The sequence below is a fragment of the Eucalyptus grandis genome, chromosome 11, assembly GCF_016545825.1.
Source record: "Eucalyptus grandis isolate ANBG69807.140 chromosome 11, ASM1654582v1, whole genome shotgun sequence".
Lineage (NCBI taxonomy): Eukaryota > Viridiplantae > Streptophyta > Magnoliopsida > Myrtales > Myrtaceae > Eucalyptus > Eucalyptus grandis.
Genome location: NC_052622.1, coordinates 40,205,665 through 40,224,688, shown reverse-complemented (window position 1 = coordinate 40,224,688; position 19,024 = coordinate 40,205,665). Strand labels below are relative to the sequence as shown.

Below are 19,024 nucleotides of genomic sequence, written 5' to 3'. Positions count from 1 at the left end.
AATTTTATTAGGTATTAATTATGTGTGTTGTTTGTTTTGTTTTCAGGTGTTCAGAAGCTAAAGTGATCATCTAAGAATTAACAAAATGTAAATTTGTATATTCATGGTTTATATTAAGTATTTTGAACTCTTATGGTTTAATTGTATTTTACTAGTAATTTTCAATTGCATTTTGCTTTTTAGTTTGTATCAAATGGAAGAAGTTTTTGAATAGTAGTATCGCAATTGTTATGATGATTTGCTTGTCAAGTGGTGTGAAGCTTCATGATTGGTTGATTATACTTTGCTTGATTGAATGTATGAACTGTTTTTGCAAATGGTGTTACAAGTATTATTGATAGATGATCACAGGAGAAGATGTCTAGAAAACATTTTTTGGCCTAGAATTATTTTCTCTTAAACTTCCCATCTCATCCCATTTCCCGAACGAATTAATGATTCAAAGACAAATCAAAAGCAAGAAAATTATAGTACGCTTCAGCGATGGAAACACTTTATCTCTATTAGCAATCTCAATCTTTTTTTATAGTTTGTTGTTTTTAACAAGTGTGAGATTTCTATGATCACCTTATCTTAAATTTATGTTAAATATGTATTTATGTTTATAGTTTGGTTTCTCAACACCGTATTGTTGATTGATATGTAATTTGAATTAATAAGTTTTACTTTTTAGGGAATATAAAAATTGAAATAAAAAAAAATTATTAATTGGTCCCGGGTTTGACCTTGGAACCGAACCGAACCCATTGGTTGGGTTCGGTGCTTGGTCATAGGTTCAACCAGGTTGGTCCTCAATCCCAAAAAATTAGAGACCAATGTTGTGCAGTTTGATCTTAGGGTTAGGCGCTGGAATGGCCCAATTCGGACCATGATCACTCCTAATCATAGCATACCGACTTATGATTTTTTGTGAGAAGAAAATTAATTTAAGGTAAATGTATTATATGGCATTAGATTAGGATTATGAGTTAAACGGTTTAATTAGTTTTGACCTTTTCATATTTGATCCGACCCATCTATATGCCAATGGAGATTCTTGAGGCACTTATGGACTACTGCTAGAAATTTAGCGATTGTCTTGAAAGTGACATCATATATCAACTTTGAATTGAATGATTAGACCTAGTTTAGATTAATTGGAGATTCTAGCCTATGAAGAACAAATACGTTGTTGGAGCTTTTGTATCGTGTTGGACACGCTCGTTCATGCGATCAATGCATGTTGGAGTTTCCGACACATGGTCAACTTTTCTCGACACGTTCCGACATGCGTGTTCGAGAGAGGATTGTTGAAGAAGACGATGCAAAGTGGAGGTGAGGGCATGGGAGTGGAGGCAAGGCCATGACGGCGAGGGAAGGCTAGAGGAAGAGCAGAGACCAAGGCAATCTAGAGGGTCGTGATTGCGATGCTGCGATGGAGGGTTAGCGGTGAGGATGCGGTTGTGAAGGAGGAAGGGCCAGAGATGAGGCAGTGAGCTATTTTGATGAGGCGATCAAAAGAGAGCAGAGAGGATTGTGCAAGGAGGAAGAAGAGGAGGAGGTCGCAGTTAACAAGTGATGGTGGGGAGAGGGGGAAGAAAGGGAAAGAACCGGAGGCAAAGGGGGCCCCAAGGGGATGGGTTGGGGTGGTGTGGGGGAGAGAAAGAGAAATAATGGGTGATGGGGGGATGGAAGAAAGGGAAAGAATTGGAGGCGAAGGGGGCCCAGGGGTTGGGGTGGTGTGGGGGAAGAAACAATGGGTGATGGGGGATGGAAGAAAGGGAAAGAAACAAGTTCAGGGGGCCCTGGGGGGTGGGGTTGCATGGGGGAGAGAAACGATGGTGATGTTGGGGGGGCAACGAGGGAAAGAAATCAGGGGGTGGTGTGGGGTGGGAGAGAGAATCGAGAGAAATGACAAGTGATTAAGGGGGAGAAAGGAGGAAAAGAAATTGAGGGAGTGAAATAATTTTTGGGGGATGAGGATTTGGGAAAAAAAAAAAAGGAGGGAGGGAAATAATTTTTGGGTGATGAGGTTATTTTTATTAGAAAAATAAATAAATTGGCTAAAAATAGTTTTCAAAAATAAAAATGTTAATACCTTGAAAAATCTTAAAATGGTATAAGTGTGACAAATTTATCCAAAATTATTTTTTTGATATGAAAAATCATAAATTGGTATACGTGTGACAAATTTACCTAAACTAATTTATTTAACCGTAAAAATCTAAACGATACATTTGTAACAAATTATCCCTCGTTAAATTGGATTAATATCATAAAAAAATTACAAAAATTGTATAACTGTGACAAACAAGAGTAAAATCCTAAATCGATATACTAGTTAACTGTCACGTATAATTTAACTTAGTAATTTAATACTAAAATTTAATGGAAACTAACATAAGGTAAATTTGTCACAAATATATCGGTTTGAGATACATTTGTCAAAGGTGTACCAATTTGGGGTTTTTGGTGGTCAAAAATTAGTTCGGGATAAATTTGTCATAAGTATATTAGTTTGGGTTTTTCAAAGCATTAACCCTAAATAAAAATAATGAATGTCAAATAATGATAAACTTTGATTATTATAGAAGATCATAGATATTTAAATAAGTTGATTATAATCTTTTATAGTCATTAGTTTCATCTATAATTTTTGTTAAAATTAGAAACATGTTCCCAAATATGGGTACACATTAACTATGAATTTGTCTTTCAAATTTTCTATTAATAGATTTATTAATTCGATAAAAAATATTAATTAATATTATTAGTGTAAATTCATTATAAGCTCTTTTTATTATTTATTTATTTGTGAATTTGAATCAAATTAATTAAAAATAAAAATATTCATTTAATATATAACGTATCTCAACATATCGAAATTCTCTATTTTTGAGAAATAACGTGTCTGCATGTCGTGTAGTGTCGAGTATTCGTGTCGTATGTCAGTGCTACGTAGGATCTAGCCGTCCATTCATATTCACAAATTGAATATTTCACCGTATCTGAGGTATCCTGAGGTAGTTCGGCCAATCTGCTTATTTCCTGGCCAATAAGTCTTCGAACCACCAACTCCACAATTTTATAGGCGTCGACTTTGACCCGTTGACACAGATGTCATTTTTTGTTTTTTTATTTTATTTTCGAAAGATGTGCTATCCTACGCGCCAAGGAATCTTCTCTCCATTTGAACCCTATAAGATGCCAATCTTAAAAAACTAAGGACACTCGCATGTTTTATTTGGCTACTGCCCAAGAAGAGCGATTCTCAGTGTGCGTGGGAGCCCGCGACCGTGTTTGGATAGATGGGTGAAGAATTGAAACTATTGGGTGCATGGGCGAACCCATTTAGCCGGCGAGTCGAGATAGCTCTGAAGATCAAAGGGGTTGAATACGAGTACTTGGATGGGGACATAATCCACAACAAAAGCGCTTTGCTTCTCGAGTACAACCCCGTGCACAAGAAGATGCCTGTGCTTGTCCACAATGGCAAGCCCATCGCGGAGTCTCTGATGATTCTTGAGTACATCGACGAGACATGGAAGGACAACCCGATCTTGCCACGAGATCCGTACAAGAGAGCGATGGCCCGATTCTGGGCTAAGTTCTTGGATGAAAAGGTAACCGTCTCATCTTAAAATTGAGTGCAATACTCTCTGTGAGCTACTCATATAGGTTATGTTAGCAGTTAAATCTGTAAGCTACTCATCTTAAAAGAGCTTGATGACCATTATTGACAAAAAGACAGGAAAATATTAGTTCGTCATCTGTAAAAGTCGTGAAACCTCCCGGACAGTCTGGTAGTGTAGCTGCGGCATAAGGTGTGGGGTTGACTTTGATTTGTGGGGGAAGAAGAATTTGAGAAAAGCGAGATCCGAAACTGCGTGAATGATGATAGGCTAAGCTGAACCTTAGGCTCGAGCCCTTTTCGAACATATTTTCGACGAGAAAATTACTTAACCACTGTACCAAACCTTCAAAACTTTCTTTAATCAATGTAAAGTCTTTGGGAGTTTGTAGGCAGAGTCCACTTTTCTGATACTTGAAGACCTAAGAATTGTTCTACAAGCACTTTTTCCCCTGTATAACCATTAAGGAATGGAAACATAAGTTTTATCATAATGAATGCATTTTTCTTGTGAATACCTTGTGCTACGAGCCTAGACTTATTTATTACTATATAGATCTAGTTTTATCCTTTGACGGAAGAATCCTTGGGTTGTTCAATTAGTTTCAAAATTTTATTGACTTTGAATTGATAATAGGGTTAATACCCTGAAAAACCAAAAACTGGTAAATTTGTGACAAATTTACCAAACTATTTTTTTGACCACTAAAAATCCCAAACTGGTATACTTTTGACAAATTTATCTCAAACTGGTACACTTGTGACAAATTTACACTCTGTTAATTTTCGTTAAATTTTATTGTCAAATTATTAAGTTAAATGACACGTGACAGTTGACTAGTATACCAATTTGAGATTTTACGCTCCGTTTGTCACAATTTACAATTTTTGTAATTTTTTTGTGGCATTAATTCAATTTAGTGGAGAGTATATTTGTCACAAATTTATTAGTTTGGGGTTTTTTGCGGTCAAATAAATTAGTTTGTGATAAATTTGTCATAAATGTACCGGTTTAGCGTTTTTTTATGGTCAGTCGGGGTAAATTTGTCACAGATGTATTAGTTTGGGGGTTTTTTATAGTAAAAAAAATATTTTGGCGTAAATTTGTCACATGTATACCAGTTTGGGGTTTTTCAGGGTATTAACCCTTGATAATACTCTTTTTGCATTGCTTCTATTCAGTTTTCACCTTATAGAGCTTCTTCCACACTTTTTATTGGATGACTGTTCCATTAAATTCATCATTTCCCGAAATGAAAATATAATATTAGTCGCTTTTGAGAGGTATCCAACGATTTGTTCTTTTTGATGTTTAGAAGTGAACTTTCAATCCTTCGGCAGAGAGAGACAGATTCAGTAACTTGCTCTTATAAACTTTTTGGTTCTGTATGAGCTGAAGCATCTGTGTCAGGAATTTGTTCCTCCTTTTTCTACTGGCTCCTGTACTTCTCCAAGCATCTAACTTTATGTGAGTTGATTTCTCTACTTCCTAGGTTCTCTTGTCATACACACGAAAAAGCTTTAGTAGATAGTGAATAACCCGAAAACATTGCTTCATGTGATCTAGGATCAAATTTACCAAAATTTTTATTCGCATTTTTCACAATATAATATTTGCAACCAAAAATACGAAAGTATATAATGTCCGGCCCCTTGTTTTGTAAAGTTGATAGGAGGTTTTCCTAAATCCCTTTTCTAAGCCCCAAAATTGGATTTTGGGCCCAATTTATGTGGGATCGAATGTGGGCTGTTGGGCCGCTATTCTAAACAGCCCAATAACTCCTACATCAACCCATATCACCAAGATCCAGAGCAAATTCACTCGCCACAATCAAATTAGTTAGTTCCAGTTCACGATGGATTCAATATCTGATCAAAACAGCATTAATCCAAGAAGAATTCCTCCTTTTGTTTTCGGTCTTTGTGACTTAAACTTCATTTAGTGCGTGCCGGCCCTTTGGAAATATTGTTGGAGCCTCGGGGAAGAACAGGAAAATGCATATGAAGAAGCATGCGGGGTCCTGAAGATTCTCGAGGGCGATCTCGAGGACAAGAAGTTCTTCGGAGGTAACAACCTCGGGTTTGTGGACATCACCGCCAACTCCGTGGGACTCTGGATCGTAGTTATCCAAGAAGCTGGTGGGTTCAATATCCTAACTCCCGATAAATTTCCCCGGCTGTGCAAGTGGGCTGAAGAGTTTCGAAGTTGCCCGGTCGTCAAGGAAAATCTCCCTCCGAGAGACAGACTCTATGCCTTGTTCAAGGCCCGCTTCGAGAAGATCAGTGGCTCGAAGGATGCCGAATTAGCCTCGCGTCATTAGCTGAGACAGACTATTTGCATTCGCACGGACCGTTGGTAGGAAAAACCGTTTCCCCAAGCACTGTTATATGTACAGTTGCTTTGTGTGGTTTTGGTTATGCACCTAAATAAATCTTAACGATCCTTCATGTCATGCATTTGGATTAGAACTGGTTGATTTAAGTAGTATAGCAGTTAGTAGATCTACATAATCTTAGTCCTTGGATGATATTGGCTGTGGAGTTACCTTTTAATGAATAAAATTCTGAGCATGCTCACATATTGTCATTGTTGTCTTTGAATGTCTTGTTTGCTCATAGAGGTTTTCAATTTAATGATGATCAACTACAATAAGGAGGTTTGTTCGTTTCCTTCATCGACTGAAGTTTGCAAAAAGAAGTGCTCAACTTCAAGCCCATAGCATAACCATCTGGACTCGGTTTCAACTAATATAACTGATCTCATTGAGTTATGAGATAAACTATGTAGCATGACAGTCCGAGAAAACTGTAATTGAACATTCATAACTTGGTTTAAAAAATAACAAGTTTGAAATATAAAGAAAAGGCAAGAGAAGCAATGATGGCACGAGAGAACATTATATGATCCAACAATAACATATCTGTAAACAACTTTCTGGCCAAAATTCGAGCAAATCATTTGCGTCCTTAAATGAGCAATTGGATCCAAGAATAAAGCAAATCTTTTCCATCCTTGAATCAGCAAATCACGTCCAAATCTACTTCAGCTTCCCTCCATCTAATACGCCCCATCAAGGCGTTTGTGAATAAATCAGCAATTTGATTTCGGGAGAAACATAAGCTGTTATAATTGGGCCATTTTCAAGTTTTCCACGAACTTATGCTGATCTGTCTCAATGTGTTTGGTACACTCATGAATTCAAACAAATCTATAGACCCGCTTGATTGGCATAGTGCAATTGAATGGGTTGTACGCCGTAACTATGAAAATCGGCTAGGAGACACTTCAGCCATTGACGATGTTGTCAGCATAAACGAAAAAAATGTAGATTGAACCGCTAAAACAATGTTTTGCAAATAAAGTATAATTGGTTTTAAACGTAAATTTTATCAGGGTTTGACCAAGAATTTGATCAAAACAAGATTATGCTAAGATTAAAGCTCTATTCGTTTTGGAAAATATGGTTTTTCTAGAAAATATTTTCCAAAAAGCCATTTTTCAGGAAAATAAAAATATTCTCTGGCGATTCAACTAAAATTTGAAAATGAACTAAAATATATTTTCAACTATTCAGTATAAAAATTCAATTTGATTTTCCTCCGTGCACTCCTTTTATCAATTTTTAAATTTTTAATTTTTTTTTAAAAGTCAAAATTTTAATTAATTTTTTTTTTTCCTCCTTCTCATTCTTCGGTTGGTCGCAAGCCACAATGACATCGACGACCAGCAAAAAAAGGCAAATTCAAGCTTGCCCAAGACCGTTGAGCCTCGAGCCCGCCAGCCTTAGGCTTTGCTAGATTAGCAAGCTAGAGCCTTGTGCTTGTCGATCTAGTGAGTGGCCACTTTGAGCTCACTTATTGCCAATCGCCAGTCATCATTGTGGTCGGTGATCGGCCAAGAAAGAAGAATAAAAAAAAAAGAAAAAGAAAAAAATTAAAATTTCAAATTTAAAAAAAAAAAAAAGAAAAAAAAGAAAGAGGTGGGGGCTCACAAGAATATGAGATAAGAGAGAGTGAATAAAGAAAATGTTTTCTCTTACTTTTTTTTAATAGGTCGAAGTTTTCCCTACTTGAAAAATGAAAAATATTTTTTCCGACCAATTCATTTTTCGTGAAATGGATGCCAGAAAATCTAGAAAATATTTTCTTGAAAGTTATTTTTGGTGAAGTAAATGAAGTCTACAAAAGGAGGCCATGCTAAAGGAGGCCATGCTATGCAAGGGCTGTTCGACGATGCCCAATTCACTTAAATCGGACAACCCTTCTTATCACCTCAAACTGTGTCCCCATTCTAAAAATTTCATAAAGTTTGACGCAAGATTGATCAAGAATTGACTAAACGTTAACCGGCGAGACACTATACCCAAATCCACATCCAAAGAAATTCTTTCACACTCGTATTGTCACTTGTATGCGGCAGTAAAATTTCCTACCCTTCGGAACCGATCGCCTATTTTTCACAATGTCGGGAAGCTTACAATTTCTCAATTTCAATTACAGATCCGAAATCAATCAATTGCAAGCATCCCAATGCAACAAAATCGGATCAAACGGATGTTGGACGAGGGTCTAATTGTTCGGTCAATTTTGGTCAAACTTTTCAATACCCAAGTGAAAGGTCCTAGAGTTTTTGATTTGACTAAAACTTTCTAGGCCTCTAAGTTATGATAAATAATGATTTTTAAAATGATAAGTCATCAAAACGACATGCAGTTCATAAACCTATGCCTTAAGCCTCGGTGTGAGTTGAAATATTGAATTTACGATTTAGTGATTGCACCTAACAATAGTAGTCCTTTTGAAAAGCTCTTTGTGGTGGATGGCAGATTGGTCTCTCAGAGCATGTCGAAACCACTAGAGATCGATCTTATAACTAACCCATAAGTAAATTTTGATATTTCAGCGTGTTAATTGTTATCAAAAAATATATTATTCAAGTGTAAATTTATTTTCAATTACTTGATCTCGTTAGTATGTTTTTAATTTATTCACTTTATTTCATTTTTGCTGATCAAAGGAAGAATTAAGGCAATGTGTTCATAAATTTAAAACGTTCTAGTCAACGAGTGCCATTGAAGCACCTATTATTTGTTAAGCATATTAAATAACAAATAACTCACTTTTTAGAACGGTGAATTCCTGTAATACCGAGACAGTGGTTGCATTAACAATTGTAGTATTTTTTAATTAATTGGCTAACAGGTGTCTTCACTTGCGGGCATAGTCCATTTGAAAAGACTAAACTCAACATGTCCTATCAAGTTGTGTTCGGACTTAAAAAGATTATGTGGGATCTAAAAGATGGCTGGGGGGAAAAATTAAAAAAAATTAAAAAAAGATAAGCTAAGGAGCGCATTTTGTCTCATAAAAAATAAATTAATTTGAATTTTTTTAAAAAATGATTATTTATATTACTTATAAAAAATGAATCAATAAAAATATTTCAATAATTAAATAGAAATTATTATTAATAGTATTATTTTTAGAAAAATATTTTTTAAATTATTAATTTTTGAAAAGTAAATGAAACTTTAAAAATGAAAATGGGAACAAAAAAATCTTGAACACTGACAAAGGTCACATCACCCAATCCAATCTCGGTGACGATAAGTACTGGTTAGTGAAGTAGGAGATCAATGTAGGGTACCGAAAGGCTGATGCAGATCAACTAATTAACAAAGGATATCAGAAAACAACAATCTGGGATCTTCACTCCATCTCCCAAGTCTGGTGAACGGAATCTTGATTATCAAGTTGAGCCCCGTCGTGCGATGTAGGGTCTTCATTTAGGTTCTTAATTGCTGAAAATAGTGAAAGTGGAACCAAATATTTATATGTGGATTTTAAAGTTTGGAGATTAAAAACATATTATGTGGGCCATCATTTAGGTCTTATTTCAAAGATTCTGGGTGTTTCACGTCCACTTAAAAGTATGTGAGAGTCGCAAGATTTGAAAGTACAATTTGCCAAATGACTCAACTTGTAATTGTTTCACCAAATATTAACATTATGGAAAAGTATTTCAAGAAAAAGATGCGACTTTCCTTGTGTTTGTTGAAGCTTCCCCTCTCACACGTCAGGAGTCTACTCTCTAGCTTTTAGCTTTCAATCCAGGCCACCCTTTTCATGAAGACCCTTTATCCTCTTCAAATTAAATCCAGGCACTTATAGAGAATGATCATTCATAACATTATATGAGTTTTCTACTAACGTAACTCAGTCAACATCATGTGAGTTCTCTATACCAAGTGAATCAGATAAAAAACAAATTGAGATGACTTGTTTAATGAAAAGTGATAAGATTAAAAGATACCTAATGCGACTAGTCTCAAATGTCGGCTATGAGAGTATCGTCACCAAAATTTTTCTCTAGGGGAACAATAGATAACAAAATTTTCCTTTAGGCTTGACCTCAGCACTTTTAGGGAAAAGGAACTCTGATATTTACTTAAAATGTGTTCTCCAAAATTACAAGCCGACTATGAGGTGATGTTAGTGATATAAATATTCTATATATCACATGCCATGATAGACAAATTAAGATACTAATGTAAGCCTTTTCATAATCAAGGATACTGAGATCTAGATAGTACTTTCTATCAAGCCTATTCTCCCTCAAATATAAATCCAACGCTCAATAAGTTCATTGGTCTTGAGTAATCATGCTCATCAATATTATTCTCAATATTCCCGATACTACCCTTAGCTAAAATAGTATCTTGACTAGTTGAAGATTGAAGCGATTCTCTCTTAGCATAGTGGTCAAATACTCATTAAAAAGCACATAGAGCCTTTCTCCAATGTTTAGTTTAAATTTCACATGATCATCTATGTTCATCTTTAGATGGAAAAAATCTAACAAGTATGACTTATAACGATGATCTAATATAATAACAAAAGATAAAATAACACTATAACAAATTTAGTGTTTTTCGAACTTCTTAGGCATTGCCATCACCATAACACTAATAGCTTCATCCTTATTGTTTCTCACATTTATCAAAGAAAACTGTATCTAGCATACTCCAAAGAAATATGAATTCGTTGTGGGATATCTAACATTAGAAAAAAGAGTAGAAGAGAGTCTAGCTCATGCAATTGACACGTGAGAAAGTTATAATCAAGTAAGTTCAAATGAGAAAACACATGTTGAAACCCAAGTGCACCTCAAAATTAGATATGGAGAGTTTTATTTAGTAGCTACATCTTAAGGTACTCATTTACCGATCTTAAAAAATGATCGTGATATGTTGGATATCAAATTTCCCTTCTCTTTTTCATAAAATTTTACTACATTACTTCTTGCTCTATTCCTTGATTTGTGTTTCATGTTGGAGTTGAGCTAACTAAGCAACTCTGTAATAGATTAGTGCTCCAAAAAAGAATAAATGTAATCATTGTTTATCATTGCTCTTGCTAGCATGTGTCTAAAACACAATTCGGTGGAATCGCATCATAGAAAATTGTCAACATTGGCCTCTAAATTGGGATAAGTACATAAATAACTCAACAAGTTTTTTTTATCACACGGTTGGCCATGTAATTTAGTTCACATTACTTACACTTAGAACTTTTCCATGCCATCATCATCTGTGAGTTTTTAAAATTCAGATCATACAATCACAGTGCTTCTTTTCAATCGTTTATCAAATGGAGTTATTTTCCTCATCCTCATAAACTAAATATGCAACTCTTCATCTCTTGGATTGGTAATTCAATATTTTTCTTGATTCTCATTAAATCTTGACATGTAAACTAGTTAATTAGAGAAAAGTTGAATTAGAACAAGTTGTATATTATGAGATATAAGATGACATGTTGTATTGCTGTCAAACACTAAATTAAACACTTGGTGGTGCTGATTCACATCCCTACCCGATTAGTCATAAACATCAAGATCTGTGAATAACGACATAACATATAGTTTCAACAGCACTGGAAATCAGAGAGTTCGGATTCCTACAAAGTAGCAAACGGCATTCACAAACATTTTAATATCCCCACCTAATAACGAATGGAAGCCGCAACGCTGGGAATTGAAAGAGTACAGTTTTTATACTGAGAATCAAGGACGCACCTTTAATGGTCCCGAGCTTGGTGGAGAACGAAGGGAATGCCTTTGGATAAATATATGGCGCGACCCCATACAACTCGAAGAGTGAATGAAGAAGGTCGTGCCCGTGTGCGCAGGAACGATTGCTTACTTTCTTTGTATTTTCGTTTTGGTCGAAATAATGTGTTCATTCGTTCATAGAAACGAACCCTACCAACGTTAGACAGGAGAGTTTCTGAACATAATATATTTCAAAAAGGTAAGGGGTGTAAAGATAACCAATTAGTGGGAAGAGTTTTGTTTCGTTAGACAGGAGAGTTTCTGAACATAATATATTTCAAACAACTTTTGCCATATCTGAATGGGCAAACAAGGTCCTGCAGTCTTCAATAATGCCGCTGACTGGATATTTCATAGGCAGATCTACTTTCCCGTGCAGATTGGAAGCTTCTGGCAGGTACATTACAGGCTATCTCACGTGTGTTTCTTTCACTTTTTTTTTTTTTGCAGAAATTGAATGCCCTCCTTCACAGCTTAGGCTTTGGCAACTTGCATCGAGAGAGCTCAAACTTCCCTCATCCAGTAGCATGATGTTCGAATCACGAACGACACCAGCAATTGACGCCGCTGAGGCTTCGTTAGTCCATGAGCAACCAGTGTCGAGTTTGAGGGAACCTCTTGCCTTTGGAACCCACTACTCCGGTTTGGTTTCTGCACCAATCCTGACTGGCTTCGAATTTGGGTTCCATCTAACAAAACTCTTAGTTAGATTGAGTGCGGCGTCAACGCCTGAAGTTGGGTCAAGTGGGCGAGCCTAGAAAATGTGAGCATTTCATGATTTCCAAATCATCCACAGTGTTGCAGCTACCATCTCATTTGCCGGCGAAATTAAGTTTGAATTGAAACACCCCAACACCCATTGTTCCATCCCGATTACGTTGGGTGGGCAAATGATGTTTATTCGTGGGTGTGACCACACCTATTTCGTCTAGCTGTAGAGGAGGAGAGTATGCTCAATGGTTTTTAGAGCTTGTTAACACGGAGGACAGATTGGGTCAGATAAGATCTGCTTCCTGTATAGATTTTCTCGCGTTGGGATTGCGCTCTAACTAATGCTCCATAGGAAGAATCTTAGTTTGAGGGGGAATGCGCAGGACAACGCTTCTTGGCTGGAGAATAGTATTTTTTTTTTTTTCAGAAATAGTTATTTTCTATTTATATTCCGGAGAATAATTTCTGAGTAAAAAAACCCGTTTGATAACTATACAAAATTTATACTCTTGAAATAGAAAAATAATAGAAATGCGTTTGGTAAAGTAATGATTTTTTTTTTTTTTGTATTTATTCATTTTTTATTCTTGTTCACGGAGCGGCGGTCGGTGACCGGTGGCGGAGGCAGCGGCGGTAGGCGGTCGGAGGTGGCCGCGGCAAGAGAGAGGAATAAAAGAAAAATAAAAAAAGAAAATTGGCTTATTTCTAAAAATTGTTCCCAGAAATGAGAAGCAACTTTTTTTTACTTTTTATTTCTGCTCCAAATTTATTCATGAGCTAACTTTCTATTCTGAGGAATAGAAAAACAACTTAGCATTACCAAACGGATTTCTATTCTTTTTTTGTTCCAGGGAACAAAAGAACATAAATTTAGAGAAATAAAAACGTTACCATGCGTTGCCTAACGTTCCGAATTTTAGTCAATAGGTTTTTGGGTGGCTAGTAGGATATTGTTGCTTGGTTTGAGCTAATAAACGCAGCTATGGACCTCAGCCTGTTGTACCCACTCTTTACGGAATAAGATCCTGATTTGTTCTTTGCCCATGATAGTTTATCCGTACTCGGGTTATAGCTAAGTGGAATAGACAGGATTTCTTCTTTCATGATATGGTCGTTGAAACTAGTATAAAGCTCCGGTTCCTTCCATACCTTATCCCCCTGATCAATCAATCTACTTTCTTTCTATTTCCAAAATGGGTTTTCTAGAAACCCATTAAGATTCGATCTAGTTGAACATTAATTGTTTAAACCCACTCTCACTTGACTCTTTAAATGTTCGAACAACCCATATACAACATGATCCTAAAATATGAGTCAAAAATGTTATCCATGATCTATTTTGAAACCTCTAAGTCACAGTGCTAAATTATAGGTTCGCGTGGAAACTTTTGGGACCAAAGACTAAGTCGCGTGTGTCCTTGATCAGTAAAGGTAGCTCGGGTACGTGAGAAACGCTTAGAAAGGGGTAGTCTATATCAGGTCCCTGAGATGGGAGGTCCATCGAGGTGGGAACACATCCGTGGCTGCCATTACCAGAGCATGGACTAAAGAGGGATTCTTGGAGGAGACCTTGTATCGTGGAATCTGATGCAGCACCGTTTGCTAGTCAAATAGCGAACCAACTGGACCAGCTGAGTCTTGGTCGAGTCATTTTTTAATAGCAGTACTCACAAAACTTTGTCATTTTCTTATAATTCAGTTTGGTGCGGTGTCTTTTCAACCAATTTGCTTATTTTATGGCCAGTGCGTACTCGAGCCACCAACTCCACAATTTTGTAGCATTTTCTTTCACCGGCGTGCGCTGTCTCACTAAGGATTCTTCTCTAAAATTGAACCTTTTAAGAAGCCAAAGAAAATCAAGTGACTCTTGCAAGTTCTTACTTAGGTAAAGCACAAGAAGAGTGTTCTCAGTGTGTGTGAGTGTTTGGACAGATGGAGGAAGAATTGAAGCTATTGGGTATGTGGGGAAGCCTGTATAGCCGGCGAGTTGAGATGGCTTTGAAGATCAAAAGGGTCAAATACGAGTACTTAGAGCAGGAGATATTCCACAATAAGAGTGCTTTGCTTCTCAAGTACAACCCAGTGCACAAGAAGGTACCCGTGCTTGTCCACAATGGCAAACCCATTGCGGAGTCTCAGATGATTCTCGAGTACATTGATGAGACATGGAAGGACAACCCAATTTTGCCACAAGATCCATACGAGAGAGCGATGGCTCGTTTCTGGGCTAAGTTCGTGGATGAAAAGGTAATCATCTCGCCTTATATTTGAGCTTGATGCTCTCTGTAATCTACTCATTTAGGTCACGTTAACACTTATTATGCAAAAGTTGAAGTGGACACCAGAGGTTTACTGAGCCAAGCAGAGCAAGAGTTGGAAGAAGAAATTAGTTCATCATCTGTGAAAATAGTGAAACTGGCCAGGCGTGATGATGGTAAGGTAGTTTTGGCATAAACTGTGGTATTGACTTTGATTTGTGTGGAAGACCTTGAAAAGTATCAAGATTCGATAGTGTGAATTACGACAGGGTAAAGCTAAATCTTAGGCTTGGTATATTTGGGTTTTGAAAGACTAAGGGTGCACATGATAATCATTTTATTTTTGTTCAAGAACTATTTTTCTAGAACAAAAATCCATTTGGTAATTTTTTTTAAAAATTTTTGGAATAGATTTCTACTTCAAAAATAAGTTTGGAATAGAAATAGAAGTAAAATTTTTTTGCTTTTTATTTCTAAAAAAAAAAAGAAATAAAAACTATTCTCATTATTTGTCTTCACTATTAGTCAATTGTTCATCTGTTGTTACTGACCGCCATTCGCCATTTGTTGCTATCACCGAAAGAGAGAAATTTTATGTCATTATCTAACGAATTTTTATTTTAGGAATATAAATTTTGTGTCATTACCAAATGCGTATTTTTACTTAAAAGCTCATTCAAGAATAAAAATAGAAAAATCTAATTCTCTTTTAGAAATCAATTTCTAATTAAAATGGTTATCATTCGCGTCCTAAGCATTCACAAGTCAACAAGTATTGACAATTCAGCCGTTCACATGTTTGAGGAACACTGAGCCACACTAAAGCTTGCAGTAGAGAACATGGGCATCCCGTAATTTCAAATTGCAATATTGCAACTGATATTTGTTAAAACATCACGCGTGCACTAAATGAATCCATAATTCTTTTTCATGTTTGAATTAGTGATTGTCTTAAAATGTCCTCGTATATCTAGTCTTGATATACAAAATTATATGCGTTTTCCTAACATCATGAATATATTTCCCAAAATGAATAATCGTCCCAGAAATCGTATAATATTAAAATGGTAACAAAGTCATAATCCTTCTAATCAATGCATTAGTCCTCATCTTATTGAGGAGGGATGTGACGCCATGTCCTCCGAGCAATGGCTTCCGTGACTTCTTTGACATGACAATCTCAGAAGGGCTGTATTGCATCATCGCATGATTTGAGAATATATTTCACAAGAGTAAAAGCCGGGGATTCGTTACATTCTAAGTACAAAGATATTTAAGACTTGAATTTCCAATGTAGTCTTCCTCTCAATAATGATAATTCTCGACTTCGATCACCATGAAAGTCTAAATTTTTGAGTTACAATAGGTGACCACAATTTCTCTCGCTAGATTCATTCATGATCACAAGTCATTTGATCAAGAAAATTTTGTTCTTTCCGTTATGAACAGTGTGTGCCAGCTCTCTGGAAGTCCTGCATGAGCGTTGGGCCCGAGAGGGAAAAGGCGCAGGAGGAAGCATGTGAACTCTTGAGCACTCTTGAAGGTGAGCTCAAGGGCAAGAAGTTCTTCGGAGGCGAGAACATCGGGTTCGTCGACATCGTGGGCGACGTCCTCGCGTACTGGGTTGGAGTCCTCCAAGAAGCGGTCGGGGTCGACGTCTTGACCGAGGACAAGTTCCCCGTGCTGTGCAGGTGGGCCGAAGACTTTCGGAATTGCCCGGTCGTGAAGGAGAATCTGCCTCCAAGGGACAAGCTCTTGGCCTTCTTCAAGACTCAATCCGAGATGTTAAATAGCCTTCAGAAAAAATGAAGTCCACGAGTTTTGGGTCATCCTTGGGTCGAAGTGTGATTGGGTTCTTGTGTTCGAGTCAGGGCTTTTTAATAGTAAAAAAGCTGATACCAGTATAGTGTTTCAGGAGTCTTGCATCTTGATAGAGATGGCCCACGATAATCATGGTTTAATCAAGCATCAATTTGCTGTAATTTCGGTGTTTTTCGTGCCATATATGTCCTATTTACTGAATAAATGAAGTTGAAAATGCTTTTTTCCTTCATGGGCATGATGAGCGGATCAACTGGTCTGAGGAGCTCTTACCAAAAACTCAAGAATGTGCATCGGATTTGGTATTCGCATTTTAAGGCCCATTTTCCTAAGTTAATTCTACTTTGGGAGTTCACGAAAAGCTAATGATAATTGTTGTACTCTAGGGGAACCGTTAAACCTGGGAAATCTATTCCTATGGGATGCCACCACCCTACCATATAAACATATTGGCCCAATTTTCTTAAAAAGTGAGGTTAATATTACGAAAAATCTCAAACTAGTATATTTAAGATAAATTTATTTCAAATTTATTTTTTGATCACAAAAAATTATAAATTGTTACATATTTGATAAATTTACCCCAAACTGGTACGATTGTGATAAATTTACTCTCTATTAGTTTCAATTAAATTTTATTATTAAATTACTAGTTGGATGATACGTGATAGTTTGTGATTTTACTCTCTATTTATCACGGTTGTGTCAATTTTATAGTTTTTTGTGATATTATCTAATTCAATAGAATGTATATTTCACAAATGTATTAATTTGGAATTTTTGACAGTCAAAAAATTAGTTTGAAGGTAAATTTATCACAAGTGTACCGATTTAGGGTTTTTATGATTATTTGGGGTAATTTATCATAAGTGTACTAGTTTAAGGTTTTTAATGATCAAAAATTTAATTTGGGACAAATTTACCATAAGTTTACCAATTTGGGATTTTTCGTGGTATTAATCCTAAAAAGTATCGAGTTTCGCTCATATCTCAATTTGGGGAAGCACTTTCTTTTTTATTTCTCATAAAGAAACACCAACTTTAAATTGGATCCTAATGCTAATCCTAACTTTTTTTTTGTTGAATAAAAAAGCACTAATGTTGGTCCAAACCTTTACTTATCCCATAAAAAAAGCCTTAACTTTTAGTCAATATCTAAATCTTGCTCGCATCAAATTTTGACTAATGGTGTCGTTATAAAATTGACATCTTTAGAAAAAAAAAAAAAAGAAAGAAAAACTTAACTGGGTCAAAGTTGGATATAGATTGAAAATTTGTACTTTTTTATGAGACATAAAATTTCTGGTCATAATTGGACCTCCACTTAAAGTTGATAATTTTATGAGGAAAATAAAAAAGATGACTAGGATTAGGACATGCCCTAAAGCTGACGCTTTTTTATGAGACAAAAATAAAGTTCAAACCCAAATTGAGACTCGACCTAAAGTGGGTGCGTTTTAAGAGAATCAGGCCTAAATAGATTATACAAAATACTTTCACAATACCTTATTGGATGATGAGTTTAGTATCAGGAACTTGTCACAAAGGTTTTGAAATCAAAGAATGGGAAAATTCCAAATAAAAGTTCGAAATTAAGTCATTTTCTCAAAAAAATTGCATAATGTGTACAATGTTGCAGATAAGGGCATAAAGGCCTCAATCTCAAGTAAGGGCCTAAGCTCACAGGCCAATGAGTATATGACTTTTCCGATGATTAGAACGAGGGCATTTTTTCCAAAAAATTAAATAAAAAAGAAAAGCCAAAGTTTATAAAATTAAAAATCGGATCGTTGGTTCTCGTGGAACAAAACGAAGGTTGAGATCGTAACGGAGTGCTGCTCGTGCGACCCGCAGCCGCGACGTGCGACTGGGCGGCGGGGGCGGCATGTGAAGAGTGAGGGATTTTGAACGAAACTAAAAGAAAAACCTTCTCCTACTAATCGGGATTTTGTTTTCTCTCCCCACCCGATTCCTTCAACAGCCCCGGAAATCAATCATCACCCACCTTTTAACCACACAACCATTCTCCAAAAGAAACAAACCATCGCACCCATTTCGTGCATTGATACTGCATTTCCATTCCCATTCTTTTTCCTCCCTTTGCGTTGAATCGATTTCGATTATGGGTCTCCAATCCCTCTTCGGAAGGAAGAAACCCATATCACCGTCGGCGACGTGAGGCTCCACATTGGTGACCCCGCCGGGGTTGTGGTCCTCGTCGATGGGTTCACAGTCTCAGATCGAGTAGCTGGAGCAGGTGTTCGAGAAGTTGGACGCCAACGGAGATGGCAAGAACTCTACATCGGAGCTGGGCTCCATCATGAGCTTCCTCGGCCACCCAAAGACAGAGGAGGAGAAGCCCGAGATGATCCACGAGGTTGGCTCAAAGAATGTGGCGGGTGTAATAATTTAATTTTTCTTTTTATTCAAAAAGATTTGGACAAAAATGCCCTTGTTCTAATTGCTGGAAATGTCACATGCTTGTGTCACGGGCCGATCGATCAACTCTCA

General features: G+C 36.5%; 2 protein-coding genes across 2 annotated transcripts; both read left to right on the top strand.

The window, feature by feature from the left end:
- The first annotated feature begins 3,217 nt into the window (after positions 1–3,217).
- On the top strand, positions 3,218–6,197 carry LOC104426419 (probable glutathione S-transferase). Its single transcript, XM_010039477.3, has 2 exons — positions 3,218–3,602; positions 5,554–6,197. Exons 1-2 carry the CDS (start codon positions 3,288–3,290, stop codon positions 5,929–5,931), a joined length of 693 nt encoding a protein of 230 aa, XP_010037779.2. The 5' UTR covers positions 3,218–3,287; the 3' UTR covers positions 5,932–6,197.
- An 8,019-nt stretch (positions 6,198–14,216) lies between these two features.
- LOC104426418 (glutathione S-transferase U8) lies at positions 14,217–16,745 on the top strand. Its single transcript, XM_010039476.3, has 2 exons — positions 14,217–14,681; positions 16,142–16,745. Exons 1-2 carry the CDS (start codon positions 14,367–14,369, stop codon positions 16,499–16,501), a joined length of 675 nt encoding a protein of 224 aa, XP_010037778.1. The 5' UTR covers positions 14,217–14,366; the 3' UTR covers positions 16,502–16,745.
- Positions 16,746–19,024: the final 2,279 nt, after the last annotated feature.